Below are 15191 nucleotides of genomic sequence, written 5' to 3' on the forward strand. Positions count from 1 at the left end.
GTATCTTTATTTTAACCGGTAAGTCTCTAGTTATTCGTCTTTTTTTTTAAACTGGCCTGGCCAAAGACATTTAAAGAAAAATACATGCATACTCACAATAAACATTTCACACATTAAATAAATAGTTTTGGGAAACACTTGTTTTTTTTCCCAGAGCTACTGAAGATGAGACAACTATACCTACCTAATTAATATTGTGTTCGCTTGTTTAATTCGTACACAAACAGATGAAAAAAAGAGTTTTGCTTTAATATAAAGTATTGTGCCATAACTGTGTCTATCCCTCTGCTTCCAGTCTTTATGCTAAACTAAGCCAAAAGCCTCCTGGTTCTAGCTCCATTTGTAACACTTATAACTAGTATAGATCTCCTCAATGAACAATGGCAAGAGAGCAAATAAAAGTATTTTACAAAATGTCAACGACAAAAAACAAAAGCCTAACCTGTTTTAATTATTACAATAATATATCTATGAATGTAAAATATTTTTTATGTGATTTCTCAAATATATAGCGAAACTAATTGCTTGAAAATGAAAAAAAGTAAATATTTATTTGTATTATTGAGCTTAATAAGCAACAATAAATTATGGCCTTTAATTCACTTTGGCTCGTAATGAACACAGTGGCTGACTAATTATTGTAATCTAAATGCCATTTCATAAATCTGAAAACAGAAATTTGGATCTACAGTAACTAGAAACTACGTTTTAATGCTATATACTACTACTGTATAGATTATAATAACTAAAACATGATAAATGTGTAGTATATTCCACAAGTTAAGGTAAGCGTAATCATTTTTACCCCACCATAACCCAACATTCTGTTCATTTTTATTATATACAGGACACCTACGGCAGCTTCTTATTATCATATGTTATATTTATTGACATTTATGTGAAAGGCCTTTTAGTTTGTCTTAAGGACACATGGCTAAAATATTTATCGTTAAAGTTAAAAAGTAATGGTTAAAAGTATTTTGTGTGTGTGTGTATGAGTAAAGATTAGCTTTAAATAGAGTAGTGGAACGGGCGCAGCACACAGGCAGTAATAAACTAATACTTCAGTCCCTTGCATGATCATAGAACCAATTCAGTGGGTTTTTGAAAACTTTGAAAAGTAGCTTTTATGCAAAATAATGTTCTTTTAACTTGCCAGGGAGCCTCTCTTCCCCAAGTCACAGAGAGGTGGTAAACATAACTACAGTGCCGTGTAATTCATCCTAATAATGTTAAATTTCACTGAGGACTCAACAAATTTGGTGACTCAATACAGATTAATATTTTAATAAGAGGCAGATATAACTAGCTTTTTTGGAGGGGAGGGGGGTACTGATATAGGGGGACTCTCTTCAGAGGAAAAACACATCAAAGGAAAAGTGTATGCTGGAAGCACTTAATTATTCACATCCAACAACTTTGAATTGGATTTGAATTCACACTGCCTCTGTCCTAATTAGTGAATCTATGACACCAATGAATGGCCACATAATATTGTTATCCCACAGCGTTATCCTGTAAGCCATCGTAACCCTCAATGTATGTGAAATCGGGCATGCGACTCCACTGCTTGTCCCTTCGCTGATTAGTTCCTTTCACTGATTTAATTGATTGAAGGCCGAATTCAAATGAAGGCACGCTCTGGCGAGACTCTTGACAGGACGATCTGACCAATTCGTTTTTTGTATCAAGAGCTTTATACATGAGCCTCTAACAAAGACAAATAGGTCCGGGGACTGCTTTATGCGTGACGCCATCAAATGCATGACCTTGGGACTTTAATTGAACTGTGATCCATGTTACTGCTCACTGAATGAAACACGCAGCGGGATGGAAACTCTAACTGAGCTGAAAGGTTGACGCTGCACCCAGAAACATAGCTACCAATAACAAATACACTATGTAATCTGACTGGAATTTGAATGTCCCTTTGGGTAATAGCTCCTTAACATTCTCTGGGAAGACAAAGACGTTTCTAATATCCGGGAGCCTAATGCAGTGTGTAGGACATGGATCAGTTGCAGAAGTACGGCAGTCTAGTTGTTTGGCTGACGTTCAGCTTAAAAAGAAAAAAAGAAAACATTTACTGCTCAGGTCATTTTGGCAAGCCGCTGCTGTCTTCTCTATTTACACTTCCATCACAGTTTACTGTACACACAAGTCTTACCATAGGCTATTACACAGCGTAATGGAATGGATTAAATACACTAATCAATCATCAACTACCTCCCACGATGACGCCACACTTAGTATGGACAGTATACTCTGTCACTTTTATCTGTATCATGCAAACAAGTTTTGCTGCTCTCAACTTAGAGTGAGTGAGGAGATAAAAGGTTTAGTTTTCTTCCCTCAAGGACACTTGGTCATGACACATTACTGCTGATGATTGTTGCAAGGATCAAGCTTGTGATGCCTCAGCTGGAGTGCTGCACTGATGGGAATTTGGCTTCTGACTACCCGGTGCCTCAGGCTGAAGAGGGGGACTCCCACAGTGTCCGGCCTAAAATGGCTTTGCAGTCATTCAGTGTTTCTATAAATATTTCTCACTTTTATTCCACTCTGTTCTGATTTTGAAGTAGGGTTTGGTGTGAAACCTATAAAACTGTAAATAAAACACATCTCATACCTAAGATACAGCTACTGTGGTTATGTGAGACGAGCAGAAATACAATTTGGCAAAGTTCTGTTTTTCTGCAGAGACTACTAACTAGTGAATCCTCAACAGATTTTGCAGAGGAGACTTTCGAGTCAAAGTATGGCAGCTGAATAGATCAACCATAAGGGATGTGTGTTTGCTCATTGATTAGTATTAATGAATGTGTGGAGGCGTGTTTGAGTTTTGGAGAGAACTTTTAGAAAGTCTGAGAATCTGTTGTCTCTTTTAATCCAGGATCACTCCAATGCTGCTCCATTAAGCAAGCAAAATGTATGGAACTGCATGCCATGCAGCTTTTACCACAATATTTAACACTCAGCAACATTTAGACTCTGACATAACATATCATTTGCCAACTACTTATACCAATAATGAAAGATATTGAAAACAATCCAAAATACAGTATAGATGTGTATTAAAATAAATGGTTGCGAATGCGAGTCGGGCTTGGTGATATGGCCCAAATCTTCTATCCTGACATACATGTATGTAATTATTTTATATCTAAATAACTATATAGCATGTTTTCTGCTAATTCAATACATAATTAGTCTATATGAAAGCGTATTTTTATATACTACTGTGGGAGTTCTGTACTTGAAATAAAAATAAATACATTTAAAAACATGGTGGGCTGGGATTGCCTCAACATGGCTTTAACAGACCAATAGTTTTAGGGGCACATGCACGCACAGCCGGACTGGCTAATAAAGCATAGAACAGAGAAGCTCGGATTACATAAACTACATGTAGAACTTTAGAGCAAAATGAACATGACATGTAAGGAAGTAAACATAAAGTGTCCAAATGTAAAGATTGCTGTAACGCTGCTGGTATACCGACATTGCGATGAAAAATGTATAGAAAAATATAAACAACAGACAAAATATATATTTTCATATTAAATGTGTTTGGAAATATTCCAGCAAGGAGAGGCAATTTATATTGCTCTGCTTTATTTACATACTGTGCCTAACCCCTGTGCAATATAAAAAGAAAATAATTTCTCACTATGCTGTCTCAATCTATTAGACCATTATTCTGAATACTCTCAGTTTCTTCAATTGATTCCTTTCTGAGAACCATTACAGACGGAAATCCTTTGTTTGATAAAAGGTTAATTTGAGTTATGTAGTTGGGATTAATGCTTTAAGGCCGACATCACAGCTTCCAAGATGATTAATGGTACAAATGCAAAGCCGAGCCTCCATACCTGATAAAAAAAAAAAAAAACTGGAGCGCCTTGAGCAATGTCACCTTGGTGACACATAGAGAGTACAGAGATTGGTAGGGGAGGAGCAGGAGTGTGTCTTAATTGCGCCCTGTCCTTCTTTGTTCTCCTTTGCACTGTGTCATTCTCTAATACAGTATACCACCCAGGCTCTCACTGATCCACCATAATAGAGGCTAAAAGTGGGCAGGAAACCTCTCAGTGCTTCAAATGCAGCATGTGCGTGAGCTGTACAGTAAGCACACTCCAAGATACTGAGATGCTGAACTCTGGCTGCGTCCAATTAGAATCAGCTAGGTTAGCCTCGCTAGAGACAAGCTGCAGATTGAGGGGAAGGCATATCCACTTGTAATAAAGAAAGGAGGGGCAAGAGGACATGACTAAAGCACAAACACCAGCAATTTGCCTTATCTAGTTTGACAGGCTCTGGAGTGGAAGCAGAGAGATGGAGGCAGCTTTTTTCTCTGGTCTTTTTGCCACTAACGATAAAAGAAAAAAGTAGTGCAACAAGCAGGAGTGACAACAAAGAGCGATAGCAAATGTTTGGAGCTAAACCGCTGTGCCGCTGCAGAGGACCACCACTTGCTAACATGTTGGGTGAAGACATTAGTCAAGGTTTATAGCATTATGGAATCAATATTGCAGCAGCAAGGAAGCAAACCAGTGATATTTGGATTCATCTTCATGCTGGCTGAGGATATCGAACTGCATTCCTTACCCAAAAATCCACGTAGGCTATAAATCTCAAATGTCAAAAAATGGCTGAATGTAAGACTGAATTATTCAGTTTGGATTGAGAAAATGCAAGATGATAAAAATGTGTGTTGACTACCAACCTCTTTACGTTAATGTGTGAAGATAAAGAGTGATAGGATTCCAGATTGCGAGACTTAAAGTGAACACAGTATGAACAAGCATATCAAAGTTGCTGACAAAAACATTTCACAGTCTTGAAGCGCTCACTGTCGTTCGGTTGAGCTAATAGGATTGCAACATGAAACTTGGCAAATTGATTGGGCTTCTGTCAGACGGGGTTAAATGAGACAGGACCACAAGTTTGCTGAACTATTTTTGAATCTTTCAAATTAAGTCAGACTTTGCAATTTAATTTTGGGGTGGTTCTGCATAAGACAAGAGGAAAGTGTCAAAATGCCTTAGGGAGGCTGCAGCATTTACTGCACAAGACAAACTCAACACCATCTGGTTTGTTTTATTTCTGTCATCACTGCTTCCATGTACAAGATATTTGAGTCAAGTTTAAGTGATTTTCCATGCAGAGTAACATCCAATTTTCTGATAAATCCAGACACCTAACTCAGCTCAGTCTAATAAAGGATACAGCATACATTAGCATATCACACGTGCTGCATCTATCTGTTGATCACAAACGCATCTCACAACAACTCCAACTGTGACGCTGCCACAGTGAAGGCTTTGGAGATCGTTGTGCTATACTTTCAGACAGGTGAGATGAAATGCAACGTACCAGCAGCAGTCAAGCTAGAGGTGTTTTTCAGTGTTCTTTTGCACACTTCACAAACTTCGTGCTTTAGATGGCTTGACAGATTGGGTTCGGCAATGGGCCCTTGTATCTGTTCTTTTAATGTTCCACAAAGAAGCAGGACAAAGTGGCACCAAAGTTTGAACAAAGTAAAGGAAGACTCAGTTTCAAAAACTGTTTCTCTGACATGTTTTCCACAACAGTATCCGACAAAAGGCAATCTCAGAGATGTAAGGAAACTGTTGTACATGAAGAAGACATGGGTGATATTACTGTGCAAACCCATAGAGTAATGTGGGATGAATTGTGTTGGCCCTGCCAATTGTAAGTGCGCATGTAAGATGCTATAAAAGACTATATTTAAGATAGAGAGAGAATGCATCCCTCCTAAAAAACACACCTCCTCCGGTTTACAAAATATCTAGGAACAGAATAACTTCTGAGGTTAAAGCTCGGTGGACCGGGCCCAAGAGACAGTGCCTGAAGCAAAATTTATACTTTTGTGTCATAGAGTTTGCAGAAAATACGAAAGTATGCTTTGTAGCTCTACCGGAGCTCATGTAAACCCTACATAAATGTAACGACATATCAGGGCTGGAGAGATACCACATAGCGACCACAAGAATTCGGATTGGTCAGCATGAGCTGCATGCATTTTCTCCCGTGTGTTCCTTATGCCCGAGATTCAGTAAAAATACATGTAGCAATTTAAATGAAATATCAACTCCATGAATACATATAAACAACATGAGTTTTTTTTGCACAAGTAGCCACAAAAAACACATTATTAGTGTGTTGTTGAACCAGTGAATCTCATTGACTTTTGCGCCCTTACCGGTGCTAGTGGGGGCTTATAAATTACTAATATTTATCCACAAACTGAGCTGATCAATACATACCATTTTATAATAATTGTATATTGTGTCACTTAGGAACCAAGGGCTCTATCTTGCACCCAGCGTAATTGACTTTGTACACCGACACATGTATTATTCCTATTTTGCAGCCGACACACAGTGGACTTGTCCCTCAACAGACACACATGAGTAAATTAGGGAAGGAACTTGCACTCTCGGGGGCTGTTCAGCAAAAAGAGGAGGTGTTTTCAGTACAAATGCTCCCTGGTTCTATTTTGCTGTTTCAGAAAACAATTACGCCATAGACCAGGAAAAAACCTAGTCTAAAGTCAGTGGCGCGTTATTCAGATGCTATTTTAAGGGCACATGCTTGGCCATAATGGAAGTGTGTACACCGTGTATACACTTTTTCTTCTCTCATCTCACAGACCCAGCAGTTCCCCGTTACCCCGATACAAGGAAAAATAAATATCATCCAAAATACACGAAAAATATGAACTTGTTTTACACAACATTTCCATGAATAATGGATGTGTTGATGACATACATGAGGAAATATTAGAGGACTTAGGGAGATGTGATGTGGAACTGCATTTGCCAATGCCACTTAACCCAAATGCCCCAGCAGCAGCATGGGAGAGGAGAGACAGAAGAGCTGCATCGTCTGTAGTGAGTTAATCTCGTTCTAATGTTAGACTACAATCTCCTATATATAACATCGCGATAAAGCAAGAGTGAGCCCAAAACCTTGGAAAGTATGTTTGACATTTCTTTATTTACATTTTGTAAACAAGAAAAATAAATAGCAAAAGTCTGTCTCCTTGGCTGTGAACCGCTCCTTGCGTGCGCCCATAGCGGTATTAAGAGTGTGCGCCTACCAAATCCACCATGACTGTATAATAGCAATCTGCCATGGAACAAGTCTGGCTGCTTTTAAAAGGAGTGTGCGATAACACTCTGATTGGTTGCTTGCACGTTATGCCTAAACCACACCTATGAGTATGGCCAACCCACTTTTGATTTGTTTTGAGAGCAAGAGTCATTTATCCTGCAGGTATAATACCAACAGCGCCCACGATCCACCCACAAAGTTACTTGAGTTTGGCGTTTGATACTTGAGTTTCAGATCGTTAAAATAGGGCCCCAAGCCTTTGCAGAACTTTGAGCACCAGACATTGCACCAGAAAGAAAATAAATGCATTTTGAAGTGATTTATCCATCTATTGCACAGAATCCTGGTGTGATTCACACCAACTTCATATCAACACAATCAAAACTTTGGGAATGCTGGTAGATCCCAGATCAGCTGGAGAACAGATCCCTGTATCCATCCATGGTTATGACATCAAGCAGGTGTCCTCTCTTAAATATCCAGGAGTGTATATTGACAATGACCTGAGTTGGTGCACACATGTAACAAATGTCTGTGCCAGAACACATCAGCGTCTCCACTTCTTGCGCAGACTTAGAGTGTTTGGGGTCTGTAAAAATATCATGTTTATCTTCTATAGAGCAACAATAGAGTCAATTCTTTGGTATGGTATTACCAGCTGGTTTGGGAATTTGACAGTAAAAATCTAAATTATGAACTAAATTAAAAACAAAATTATGGGAACACTTGCACCTCTCAACCTGAAGTTTTTTGAAGTATGTCTTTTATCTTATTTTAGAAAATCTGCAGTTTGCACAGCCCTTTGAGTGGCCCATATGTTGACTGTAGATTTGTCTTTTAATTGTTTTTAACCCTGTGCTTGTCGTTGCATCTGTAACTCATGCAGCAAAGTAAGTTACTCAGTGTCCAAAACGGATTTCTCCTAAGGGAGACTAATCAAGGTACTTTGACTTTGACTTTGAATCCGAGTAACATAGTAATTACTAGCAATTTCACAGTGATTCGCACTTAAGTGATGATATATGCTGACTGCAAACCTGTTTCCTGATAACAAAGTTCACCTAAATGTGTAAATCTTTTCTGCAATTTGAGAAATTGACTTAATTTCCGCTCTATTTCTGGACTGAAAATACAGAAAAGAGTGATACTCCTACCTCTTAGGTGACCAGTACGACCTCTAAGTGAGTGAGTGTAGGCGTAAAATCCCACTCTGAAGAGTGGAAGTTTGTCTAGAGACATACTAAGTAGTGCTGAGTGTTGTTGTGGGAACGTCAACACTGTTATTATAGCATATCAGGTTATTGACTCCCCTACCGAAAAAAAGGAACATCGCATCTTAAAATTAGATTTTGCACCACAAAAAAGATGTTGATAACTTTGCACTTCCTTAAATCTATCTCTATGTTTAAATTAAAAGTTATGGTTAAAACATTTATCTTCCTCAGAGTGATGGAAGTTTTTCACCGCCCAATGACTTCTGAAAACTAATGACCTGATAATGACAAAAAATAGGATTTAACAAGACACTATTTCAGGGCAGTTTATGCAAACTGTATGCTAACACATATGGTAATGCCAAACTGAACCACACGCTACAAATCTGTTATGTGACTGTCTAGAACCTACAACTAAGAAAGGATGGATTGAGAACAACTGGTTCACATCTAGTAATTATATCAGCTGTAACAATTGCGCTGCTTTATGTTTTTTCTTCCAGAATTAATGGGAATGTGGTTGAATCAGAAGAAAAATCGATCATAACTATGCCAGCAGTGATGCTATCACTGTAGGAAACAATAAAGAAAGTCCCCAGACTCAGTAGCTCTGTACACACACAAATCTGGCCAGAAAAAAACATGACTACAGGTGTAATTACCATTCTCTCAGACACATTTGTTGCTTACACAAGCTCTTACATATTCTGTTAGATGCCAGTGAAACAGAAGAAATCCTATGCCATTTGGAAATCTGATTTGGTTATATCTACAGTATCCATCTACAATATCCATCTACAGTATACACCCACTTATCTAGTATGTATCTAAAATTTTGCAAATATAAGCGATTAAGCAAGTTTTACTAATCCTTGAGTACAGTACATAATTCATCAAAAATCAGCAAACACAATAAATGCCCACAAAAACAAACAAACTCACATTTGAGAGTGTGAGACCAAGGTTTCCGCTGAAGGCCACATGTAACCTTGACTATTCGCAAGATGAAAAGGGACACAAATTGCGTTGGACAACTGGAACAACGATTGTGAGCTGGAGTGGATTTAATGTCAAAACAGCAGCCTGGCAAACTGACAATGCACACTACCCTGAGGCCCACTCCTTATAATTTTCAGTCATATTACTGCCTGCTTAGTTGTAACACAGCACTGAATTCTCCAGATTATAGAATATGGCCTTGTGGTACTGTAAGCCATCAACGACTCAGTGCTGCTGTATATACATTTGATAGTTTCATTATGCATGTTTCACTCGCTCATGTCTCTGTGCCAGAACGACAAAGACAAACTCATGTCCATTTATTGTACTTGGCGATTAAAGCCATTCTGATTGATGAAAGAGCAAAAAATGAATTTAGTTTATTGAATTAATTCGAGAATTAAACATGACGCCTGTTCATCAAAAGCGCAAGCCTTCGTGAGCAGCAAAAGGTTGTCTCTTTCCTAAAATAGCTGAGTAGTTTGGAATCGTGGTGAGCCCTGCACCCTGGTGACTATACACTGATTTATTCCATCATTACTGTGAATGATCGACCCTTCAAAACTCTCCTATATTATCTGCAGATAGGATGACGAACCATATTTATTGTGATTCAAGTATTTCTTGCGGTGATTCAGGGTAAAGACCACCTGCCTGTAACCCTAAGAGGCCACCTATCTCCGCCCCACATGCACACACATGCACTCTCATACTAGATATATGAGCATTTCTTACCATTCTGAATGTCCAATATATGGTGTTTGTCTAGGATCCAGCCTCCCATGTTGGATGCATCCAGTTCATAGCCTTGTAATACCGCCGTCCTCTTCTCCCAGAGCACCACATCAAGGCAGGACTCATATTCATATCCCACTGACACTGAAAGTAATGATGGCAGATGCCTATGGTGAGCAAGGTTGCAACCTCCTTACCTGACACTTATGGCAGCAATGAGGCTTGTAGCCTATAAAACATTCAGTACACATGTTTTTTCTGTATTTGCTGGTTGTGCTTTCTCTTTGTCTATGTCATTTTCTCCTCCAGCTGGGATGATTTTAGAAGACCCAAGGGGTTTTTGTGTCTCATCTTCACAGTTGTATGCTCTCCTTCTCTCATTTGTTTTATTTTGTGTAAATGCAAATAAATCATGATCGCAAAGTAGCGTGTAAAGTGGCATGAATTATTAAAACGATAGAACTCAGAAGGCGGACATTATAGCATATATAATAAACTCTGCAATATAGTTGTTTTTTTCTGTAATATATAAGCAGGAGGGCTCCAACATTCATCCTTCTCAACAAAATCTCTTAGACATTTTAAGACTTTAAAAACATTACGATGAAAGGGTTATGTAGTTCTGTGAAAACCCTAATATAGTACACTCAAGATGACATCTTAATTATTAATGAAATAATCATAAACAAGATATTCTGTTATGAATGATCCCTTCTGTTATTATTTCTGATGCTGGTTTTTTTTCTCAGGCTGCTGCCTCAAAGGCAATATTTTAGTCAGCGCACTGCTGCTGAAATATCATACATGCAAAACAAAGAAGTCAGCAAAAGAGCAGTGGCCTTCAAAGATGCAGCACTGGGGGGATTTCAGGATTTCACACCACCTGCTAAATCTTTATTGCACATGGTAACAGAAGCAGTCTCTGGATAAATAATCCTCAATTTAGAAAGAAACATAAAAATCAATCTTCAAAAGTTCAACCAAGGTTTATTGCCTGGAGGCAGTGCGAGTATGAGTGAAACTACGCTTACACAACATCTTCAGTCGGCAGCTTCACAGCAGGTACTCACCCACAGCCTCTGCCAGGCCAAAGACCCTCTGATTGTAGGCGTCTGTTTTATCCCAGATGAAGGTGTACGAGAGGTCAGGGAAGGCAGGGAAAGACTTCTGGAACTGACGGCCCATGACGGCCACCATCAGGTGGACCTTCATCAGGCCAAAGGGGAGACGGTCCTGGGTCAGGAGCACCTTGAGGATAGGCTTGTAGCCAGCTGCCCTGGAGCTCAGGTAGACCAGGTTGAGGTCACTGCCTGGTATGGCCACTTGCTCATGAAGGACCTATGATTTTAATTAGCAGTCAGACTGGTGCCAAATACACTGTGTTGAGCACAGACTTAAGTAACAGGAGCAACAGGAGTTTGCTGTTAGTTAATGTAGAGGATGACTTTAAATACAGTATATAATACATAATATTTACAGTATGTGAGGTAATATATCCTTTTATAATATATTGCACATCGTACATTGGGGTTCACTTTTATCATTCAGGTTAGAGCAATTCCGTCTGGTACTGTAAGAGAAATGTTGTTTGTTGCCAGACATACAGGCTTATCATGTAATATTCTACGCAGAAGCAGTCAAACATTATGAATGTGTGTTGAGCAGCCAAAATATTACAAAATAAGTTCTTACTTATACCAAGCCACCGAGTACATTAGTTAATATGCAAATTGAGGAAACTCCAAAGGCAGTAAATTAATTCCTTATTATTTGAGTCCGTGAAAAAAAACTTCAACTTGAACACCACAGCTCTAATAACTGACAAGTCTCTTTTCATTGTCCCAGTCCCCTGTACCAGATTTTCACCTCAGACTGCCAACCCCCCTCCCCTCCTACTTATCAGTTTTATTTTTTGTATCTGTTTCAACAGCAAAGGCTGCAGGGCCACATTTTGCATGTATCCAAATTTGAGCCAAATGGATACAAAAAAAATCCTGAGGCATGTAACCTCCATGCGATGCGCCCTCAAAATTGATCAGTACTACTGTGAGACAATTTAGGGCTTAGTATTTGGGGAGACGCCTCAGTTATATCAAAGCTCAAAGGCAAACTGAAAGCCAAATCTGAATGTTTATAATACGCAAGAGAAACCCTGGTAAAAGAAAGATTACTGCATTATTGTTACTCTGTGTATTTGCAACACTGTCGCTTGTTATGTTGTGATCAAACATGGGTTAAATTATTAAAGTCATTGAAAACAATCAGACATGAGCACAAATGGGGAATTGCCCATAAAAGCCCTGTATATGATCTACCTGGGTCACCTGTGACAGCCATCTCACCTGGGTCTCGGGGATGATGGGACTGTCCTCTGGGGAGGTCTTGTACAGAGTGGAGAGGGGCGTGGCCAGGATGAGGGGGTTGGGCCGGATCAGGCCGGTAAGGTAGCAGCTAGGGATGTCGTTCTCCTCCCTCTTCATCACCACTGTGTCCATCACATGGAAAACGTTCCAGGGCAGCCAGACTGTGCGGTGCAGCGTGGGGAACGGGGCGCGCTCGTAATTCAGCGTCAAAGAAGCGCCGCCGTTGGCCAAGAGGTCAAACCTTAGCATAATATCATGAAACAGTCACTGATTGTACAGCAATAAATATACGTTATTTAGTATTATTGCAAAAAAATACAGTTTTTATAAAACTTTTTATTTCATAGTTCTTTTGGTTATGCTATCATTATTTTATTATTTGTTGTTCCCAGTGGGGAAATTACAATTTAAATAAAAAAATAAAATAAAATAAAACACTATTTTTGTTAGATATCACTACACATAGGCCTGAAATACACACACACACACACACAAACTCAGGACCTATTCACGCACAAATGGACAGATGTCAGAATGAGTGGGCTCAAGAGAAATTGGCAGTGCCCAGGAAGTGAACCGGCATCTTTTTAGCTACCAATCCACATTCTTTACTTTGGTTCGTACTGGAACTTGAACCGTGACCCTCCAATTCCCGCCCCAACTGCCTAAGGACGGAGCTACTGCCACCCTAAAATATTCAACTTGATCCTAGCCAAAAGGCTGAGAAGCGATGAAATAAAAATCTGTGTGCTCATTAAAGTACTTGCTAAAATCTGGGAACATGTCGCCAATGATTTGAGATGATCTAATCAACAAGACAAAAAATGGGGGTACATTTGAATGACGTTTTGCTTGTTCATGTTTCTCGCTCCTTCTGATTTCTTTTTTTTTAGCAATGTTAAAGTGTTATTACTGATAGGAATGACGGCCCGGACTATGGGAACAAGCCTGAGTAATAAACCCTTTCCTTTTAAGTGCAAAATTGCCAAGTACATATTTATTTAATTCTTCCATTTTCAAGAAAGAGGAAGAGAGAACTTTTCCTCCTCCAGTGTATTCTGTCTGTACAGACTCCATATATTATTATCATTCACTGAATCTAATTTATGACTTTTGTTTAACCAGGCATAGCGTGAGAAGACACTTTATGGTTGAATTTGGTTTGTAGTCTTCTGCGTCTTGGGAGTTTTCTCTGGCAAACTGGTTTTAATTAGTAGGACATTACTAAGGGAAAAGTTACCGGTTTGGAAATGAAGGGCGAGTCTTTAAAGTGCTGCTCTATATATTCTGTGAGCTCCACTACCCAGGGGGTAAAGCATCTGTCTGGTAACATTGCATGCATTCACATGCACAAAGACACATACACTCAAAGATTTGACTGCTTACGCACATGTTTCATGCATGCACCCACAATGACACACACACACACACACACGCCAACTTCCAAGCTGTGCAGCTGACCTAAAACGGCTTCCTTCTCAAGCTCTCTCCACTTTGGGCAGTGGGTAGCTCACAGCTGCAAGAGGCCAGGCTTTGATGCAGTACCCCCCCCCACCCCCCACCTTAACACACTGAGCGGATCTGTTGGCTAACCAAGTGTGATTATCCCCAACCATTTATCACGCTTCTTGTCAGAAGAGTTACAGGGCGGAATATCTGAAGAAATCAGCTAATCCTCAGCTGTCTGGGGACACAAGGATTGTGCTTCATAACAACAGCTGTACAATTCTCTGCCACTCATAAGCCTTTTATTCCATACTGGCAACACATAAACACATCCTCTATCTGCTGAATTGGAATGAAGTCCTCGGTTCACTATCTCTGACGACCATCTGCAAAAAAAAAGCTCCTACCTGAGGTGAACCCTTGCTGTATAATATGTGACATACGTTTGTCTTGTATGTGTTTGCACTCCTATTATTAAGGACCCGTCTGCGGTAACAGCAGGAGAAGGTCAGACAGTAATCCCATGTTTTACTACACCGCGGGCAGATTGATTCTACCCTTGCTGATTCAATGCATTTTAAACAGCCTGGTTCAAAATGGCCTCCACCACTGTGACATTTGCATGAGGAATTGTTCTAGGGCACAATGTGCTGCTGTTTCAATTTGTTTTGAGCACTTTTTGGATAACAGCCAGGACAATTTTTACTCTGTTGGGACAGCTTTTTCGGCAATTTTTAATACTGGTCCGGGGACAGCAGTCTACGATATCCACAAATAAGTTGTTGCAAGGCCAATGGTTAAGCCTAACGGCTGAGTTTCCTGCGAGAGCGTGCTAAATTTTATTAGGACATGCAAAGAAGTGTTGATGAATGCAAGTGGATCGCTGTCTGTCCTTGCATGCTGCACCTACTGATGCATGTGTGCACAGAGTCACCCTTACATGCCATCTTGCCGCGTGATGGTGTAGCCGTACTCCGGGTAGTGCAGAAAAGACACGTTGACTCCAATCAGCGGCGTCCCGTCCCCCGTGAGGACCTGACCCCGGATGACTGACACCAGGCTGTGTGGGCAAACAAACACAGAAAAGGCTGAGTAAACACACAATGCCAGCCGGCGTCAACATGCGGCCACGCCACCAACACTGCAAACAACTGCCATCCTTTAGCCAGCGGCACCAGCAGGGAGGTATGATTTACTGACCGTTAGGAATACACGTCGGTGGTTGTTATTCATGAAAATGCCATCTTACAGAGCACCACTCTGTCTCTGTTTACTGCTTTAAAAGCCCATAATT

General features: G+C 39.9%; 1 protein-coding gene across 6 annotated transcripts in view; it reads right to left on the minus strand.

Moving 5' to 3' along the window:
* Positions 1-15191, minus strand: part of si:dkey-237h12.3 (teneurin-3) — a 143887-nt gene that overhangs the window by 21899 nt on the left and 106797 nt on the right. For all 6 annotated transcript variants that reach the window (XM_034883312.1, XM_034883309.1, XM_034883310.1 and 3 more), the window contains 4 exons: positions 14838-14957; positions 12431-12692; positions 11159-11426; positions 10089-10232 (listed from right to left, as the gene is read on the minus strand). In XM_034883312.1, coding sequence (XP_034739203.1) covers positions 10089-10232; positions 11159-11426; positions 12431-12692; positions 14838-14957 — 794 coding nt within the window. The remainder of the gene's footprint in view (positions 1-10088; positions 10233-11158; positions 11427-12430; positions 12693-14837; positions 14958-15191) is intronic.

This window comes from Etheostoma cragini, chromosome 10 (assembly GCF_013103735.1).
Source record: "Etheostoma cragini isolate CJK2018 chromosome 10, CSU_Ecrag_1.0, whole genome shotgun sequence".
NCBI lineage: Eukaryota > Metazoa > Chordata > Actinopteri > Perciformes > Percidae > Etheostoma > Etheostoma cragini.